We start from the raw sequence: 6,823 nt of genomic DNA on the forward strand, positions 1-6,823 counted from the left end.
TGACATCGGTGACGGTGAAGATGAGGCACCACTCATCTGGGACATTGCGGTGGGTGAGTGGAGCCTCTCGTCGCTCAAGCTGAAGCTGTTTCTGTTGAGCGAGTCAGCGCCTAATAAGAGACGCACAACCAAGCGCTGGTTAGATGATTGGCCTGTCAATCAACTCACATATATGGTACACACGCATCATGTGTGATACTGGAACAAGCAGGAGTGTGTAATCATCGCATTCCACATCTTGCTTCTGTCAGTCTCTCACACACACACACACACACACACACACACACACACACACACACACTTGTAAACACGGAGCCATAACTCAGTAAAGCAAGTTCAGCCAGCTCTGGCCACATTTATCACTCCAGAACTTTTGATGTGGCCCACCATGAATTTCTACCCCCCCCCCCAAAAAAAAACCCATAAAACATTTAGACCACAAATGCTTATACTGTAATGCATAAAAATTAATTGACATTTTCCCCACTGTTGCACTAAGTCATCTCAATCTCAATACTGCATCTCAATACATCAGTGTAAAGCAGCATAATTGGAGTGTCGTTGCTCAATTCAATGGGGAATGTGCTGAATGGATCATTTGTCAGACACTTGATAAAAACAAAAAAATGTAGCCTCAAGAGATCCAATTTTGGTGCATGTTGGGCTGCCAAGTACGGTACTGCTACGAAAACGTGAATGTTTTTCAAATAGTACTGTGACCTGTTTTCAGCACACACACACAAATAAAGTCACGTAAAAATCCATACAGTGTATCGTATTTTTAAAAATACCCCTGTGAGGTGTATTTAATGGCCTGGTGTAATGTGTCTAGTATTCCTCTCATACCATCAGAACCCCTCAACGTTGACACTTGCATGCTAGCAGATCACATATTGGTACAAAACCACGTAAAAAGGCCTAACTTGAAGCCGATATGCTGATGCCCCCCTTTGTGGCTCTCAAGTAAATATGCATGTGGCACATTCTTATTAACCTGCTTTAACCTCTGAGTGAAAAGTTTACATTATGTTAGTATGTGAATGGAAAGATGATGTAACGAACCTATGAAATATGGACATTTAAGTCCAGAGACAGCGAAATATGTCTCATGTAAGATAGCATCTGGAGAAGAATTAGTCCACCTAAAATGAAAAAGAATGTTTTTCCATACTTTGACTGCATATTCGGAATTAAGACTTACAATTCAAGAGTGTAAAATAATGTGTGCTTGGGAGTGCACAAACTGTTGCAAAATGTGACAAACAAATGTTATAACTAACAAATGTTATAACTAAACCTCTCACCCAAAGCAATTTACTTAAAATGATAGAATGTTTTTTTGTTGTTTTTTTTGGGTGGGGGGGTTATACTTTACTTCAACTTTACAGTCAATGTTGACCATAGATTGTGACTGTGATTGAATAGACTTTCGCGATAAACCTATTACTACGGACATACCAGTTTACAGAGTCATTGTAGCGCATATTCTGGAGCTAAACTAGTGACCCACTCTTGCCCAATGTCATTTGTTTGTCCCAGTTGCTGGAGCTATGCCTGCTTAAAATAGTAAAAAATATTATAATAATTATATATAATATATATTATTATATTTTGTATTATATATTATATAATATATATAAAACTCTAGAAAATTCGGTCCTGTAGGGCCGCTTTCCTGCATTTTTCCATCTCTCCCTGTTACAACAGACCTGATTCAAATGAACAGCATCGATTTCCATTCTGCAGAGCTTGCTGATGAGTTAATCATTTGAATCAGGTGTGTTGAGACAGAGAGAGATGGAAAACATGCAGGACAGTGGCCTTCCAGGACCGGAGTTTGAACAGGGGTGTCAACTCATTTTTGGGCCACATTGTAGATACGGTTTGCCTTGGAGGGCCATTTTGAATGATGGGAAACCATATAAATCTTTAATCCCCTCCACATATTACATCTTAAAAGCCCTCCTCAAAACCCACTTGTATTCTTTGGCGTTCGACTGAGCATGATTTTACTGCTTGGTGCTTTTTTCTACCGCCTTTATTACCATTTCGTCTTACTGTTTATTGTGTATGTTAAATCGCTCCATGTACAGCACTTTGTATGCAGCGATGGCTGTTTGAAAGTGCTCTGTAAATACTGTTGACTTGACTTGACATACACAGCGCACAACAAATTGATGAATAACTAGTTTTAAAATCAGAAGTCTATAATAATAACTGTTATTGTGGATTACATATGACAATATGACATTTTGGTTCCGACTTTAGCAAGCATCATGGAACTTGACATGCTTGATATGCTTTCGCGGGCCACATATAATGATGTGGTGGGCCAGATCTAGCCCCCGGGTCTTGAGTTTGACACCTGTGCTCTAGAAGGTGGTTTGATTCTGTATTGTAGGTAATGTAGCAAATGGTCCCTAGCCACCGGGCTGTATTGATGAGACCATGAAAAAAAACGTACTGGACTTCCGGTGTGATTATTATCCAAGGCTGAAAAATATTTTATTTTGAAAACTGAACCGATTCGCTGCGTTACATGTGCTAATCATGTCAAAATGCTAATTGTCTGGGTCACGTAATGTTAATATTAAACCCACAAGCTAGTAGAATGAGTAGAAGTACTCGAGTATTTTTTTTCACAAGCATATGTCGTTCCAGACTGAAAGTACACAGCACTGTTGCCACCACTTGGTTTTCAACTCACTCTCGGTGTCGCTGATGCCGCTGTCGCTGACGCTGGCACTGCTCCGCCTCTTGGCGATGCGCAGGTGCTCGTCGTAACGAAAGTGACGCTTCTCCATCGGGGATGTGAAGTCTTCGATCACCGCGTCGAACTCGCATAGCACCTCGTCCAGGTCGTCCACGTCCATCACTAGCTTGGCTGCACGTAGGAGGGAAAGGTTCGAGGATGAGCGCGTACGGTGGCAAAAGAATCGTGTGGAATTGTACCCAATATACCTTGACGCGCCAATTTTGGAGACTTCATGATTCCCTTGGGAATATCCACTAACGTGTGTGTTTGCTACGCGCGTCCGTTTAACTTCCACGCAACCTTTCTGAGATCTTTTTCCCGAAGGTCTTGAACTCGTCGCACCAAAGTGCGCGCTCCTGCTTTTGAAGAGTCTTGCAGAGGAGGGGCGGGGTTATAGTGTGTGTTCGTGTGTGCGTGTGTGTCTGTGTGTGTGTGTGTGTGTGTGTCACAGGGCTTTAGTTACACTTCCCTGACGTCGTCTACATAAAAAAGTGTTAGTAAACAAGTTGTGTCACTCAGAATGATGCAGCCGTGTATTTATAATCATCAACCTGTCGCTGTGCAGATTTTCAAGACAACGGGCCTAACATTATTCGGTTGACTGTATCAATGACACTTAGAAATGAATGTGTCACAAGTAACAAATAACAACTAGACTGTTAATAATTTTCTTTTTAAACCCCGCATATTCTTAAAAACCAGTGTGTGATTCGGATAATGGATGGATTCGGAAAATTTTTAGCGTCTCGTCTTCTTTGTTCTGTCTGCCTCTGTCGGTCATTGTTTTTTGTCTCTACGATTGGTTGAAAATGTAAAGTGAATTTCATTGCTCTGTATTTGTGCAGGGCGGCACGGTGGTCAACTGATTAGCACGTCCGTCTCACAGTGCAGAGGTGCTCTCATGGGTGGATTTTGCATATTCTCCCCGTGCATATGTGGGTTTTCTCTGGGTACTCCTGTTTCCCTCCCACCTTCCAAAAACATGCATGGCAGGCTGATTGAACACTCTAAATCACTGGTGTCAAAGTCAAGGCCCAGGGGCCAGATCCGGATTGTCACATCATTTTATGTGCCCCGCAAAAGCAAATCATACAATACAATACAATACATGCTGATTTATATAGCGCTTTCACAACAGCGGCAGCTGTAACAAAGCGCTTTACAAAACAGTTAACATAAAGTAAAATAATAAACACAACACATAACATAAAACACGGACAGTCATGCAGTTTTCTTTCAATAATCTCCAATTTTAGTGGCTGCATCGTAGGGACTAGGGAGCTGTCACCATGCATGTTTTTTTTTTTCCCGTCAAGGCTGAGGTCAAAATTGACAGGTAATGAGATCAAACATAAACAGTCCAATGTCAAAATTCCAAGTCTTGATGAGGGCTTTGCATATCTAATTCTCATGTCACTGTCGTGTAGTATGTTGGCATAATCACTGAAAAACATTCTTGATGCAAAAATTCTCCATTCCCCATCAAATCTAATCACACGCAATTATAGGTTGCGCTAATGCCATGTCTTGTTGGTTCTCCCCCACCAGCATTCACCATGATGATCATCCTGGCGCTATTGCGCATCGGCGCAGGCGAGGGCCGTCCCCCCGCCGCCTCCCTGGCGGGCGTGCCCAACCTGTTCGGCGTGTGCGTCTACTCCTTCATGTGCCAGCACTCGCTGCCTTCGCTGGTGACACCTATTTCGAACAAGAAGCGCGTGGGCTCGACTACGTGCTGATTCTGGCCTTCTAATCTAATCAAATCATGTGCGTCAACTTCCATGATCCTTGCTAAAATTTGCACCAAACTGTCAAATTGTTATGTATAATAAATAATGTTGGGCGGCCCGGTAGACCAGTGGTTAGCACGTCGGCTTCACAATGCAGAGGTACCGGGTTCGATTCCAGCTCCGGCCTCCCTGTGTGGAGTTTGCATGTTCTCCCCGGGCCTGCGTGGGTTTTCTCCAGGTGCTCCGGTTTCCTCCCACATTCCAAAACATGCGTGGCAGGCTGATTGAAGACTCTAAATTGTCCCTAGGTGTGAGTGTGAGCGTGGATGGTTGTTCGTTTCTGTGTGCCCTGCGATTGGCTGGCAACCGATTCAGGGTGTCCCCCGCCTACTGCCCGAAGACAGCTGGGATAGGCTCCAGCACCCCCCGCGACCCTAATGAGGATCAAGCGGCTCGGAAGATGAATGAATGAATGAATGAATAAATAATGTTGAGATTTTTGTGATAATTTTGTGTGACTCTATTAAAACTCACTCAAACAACAATTGAACAAACTATCATAGTTGACTGGGTTCAAAACTGGTATTCCATCAATTAGTTTTGTACAAGTACGGTAATAACAATATAAACATTTATTCAGTTACACGGTTGTACCGGCCCATCGAAGGTAGATGTAACCCCAAAGCGGCCGTGACAAAAATGAGTCTGACACCCGTGCTCTAAATTGTCCCTTGGTGTGACTGTGAGCGTGAATGGTTGTTCGTCTATGTGCGCCCTTCGATTGGCTGGCAACCAGTTCACCTACTGCCCGAAGACAACTGGGATAGGCTCTAACAGGCCCGTGACCCTCGTGAGGCCAAGAGGATTATAAAATGGCTGGCTTGGATGAACTAGTGCATGGGCACTTGATTCCATTAAAAACGATAGAGAACAAAAAATGTGAGGTCGACATAAATGTAAAAATTGAAAATATAATAATTATCTCTCTCTCTCTATCTGTATCTATAGATATCTATGCCTGTCTATCTATCTATCTATCTATCTATCTATCTATCTATCTATCTATCTATCTATCTATCTATCTATCTATCTATCTATCTATCTATCTATCTATCTATCTATCTATCTATCTATCTATCTATCTATCTATCTTATATATTATTATATATTATATATTTTATATTATATATTATATATGTGCCCTGCGATTGGCTGGCAACTGATTCAGGGTGTCCCGCGCCTGCTGCCCGAAGACGGCTGGAGTAGGCTCCAGCACCCCCGCAAACCTCTTGAGGATCAAGCGGTTCGGAAAATGGATCGATATTATATATGTGACACACACGGTATGTGTTTCTCTCCTGGAGTTCTGCATGATGGATTTCAGAGGGTGTCATAAGACATCACCTGTCATGTGAAGTCAGTGCGCCATCTTCTGGTAATTAGTAGTACCACCGTTTTAACAACCTGGCCTTTCATCAATGTCTGAATGTGCACGGGCCGAAGCAAGAGTACCGGTACTCGGAGCAAAGTCTCGCAAGCACGGAAAGACCTCCCCACTGGAAGGCCAATTCCTCAAGGAGAAATTCAACTCGCACTCGCTTTTAAACATTTGAGTTGCACACAACACAAATAAATAGCACATCGACATACGTGAAAAGTGAAACAGTGCTGCTGTTCTTCAACCTGACCTAGCCTGAAGGCATCTTGACCGCTGTCAGGAAGCAGACAAAACCTCTTTCCAACAAATGATTGCCATTTTAAAGTTTAAAGCTCAAGTCCTTCGAAATGAGTTACATTTAGAGCATTTAAATGTGACCAAGTGCTTCTCAGCAGAGGTCAACTGTCCAAATGAGGCTCATTTGTCCTCACCTCTTAAACCTCCATGCTGAGACTTTCACACCTGCTGCTCTCGCTTCGACGCCATCAGAACATGGATAAACGCGATGCGTGTTTGCAGCTGCGTGGGACTGTTGACTCTGGGCGCTACTGAAGATGAGCCGTAACACCGGAGGTGCAAAAAATTACACCTCCAAGCTCCCCTGCCCCCATGAGAAGACATCAATGTTTGTGTCATCATGTGCTCACATGTTGCAATGCTGACATTTATTTTCTTCAAGACATGATCACCCACTAACATTATCTACATTCAATTTCACGGATGGATAAAAATCATATATCATCTCATAACGTCCTGTATTATCTTTACTCACAGCAGTTCATGAGAGGTGTATATAAGTTCTGTCATAAAATATGTAGAACTCCAAATGCATGGTTGTCGATGGCCGCATCTAGGTAAATACTGGAACGGTGTTTAATTTACAGTAATATTTTGTCAATT

The 6,823-nt window shown here is 42.7% G+C and overlaps 1 protein-coding gene across 1 annotated transcript in view; it reads right to left on the reverse strand.

Annotated features, from left to right (window-relative positions):
• rgcc (regulator of cell cycle) overlaps positions 1-3,130 on the reverse strand; it is a 5,642-nt gene extending 2,512 nt beyond the window's left edge. The window contains exons 1-3 of the mRNA XM_052081814.1: positions 2,962-3,130; positions 2,708-2,884; positions 1-110 (exon numbers count right to left, since the gene is read on the reverse strand). The exon at positions 1-110 is cut by the window's left edge and continues 7 nt beyond it. Coding sequence (XP_051937774.1) covers positions 1-110; positions 2,708-2,884; positions 2,962-2,989 — 315 coding nt within the window. The 5' untranslated portion in view covers positions 2,990-3,130. The remainder of the gene's footprint in view (positions 111-2,707; positions 2,885-2,961) is intronic.
• Between the last annotated feature and the right edge of the window lie 3,693 nt (positions 3,131-6,823).

Source organism: Hippocampus zosterae, chromosome 12 (genome assembly GCF_025434085.1).
Source record: "Hippocampus zosterae strain Florida chromosome 12, ASM2543408v3, whole genome shotgun sequence".
Lineage (NCBI taxonomy): Eukaryota > Metazoa > Chordata > Actinopteri > Syngnathiformes > Syngnathidae > Hippocampus > Hippocampus zosterae.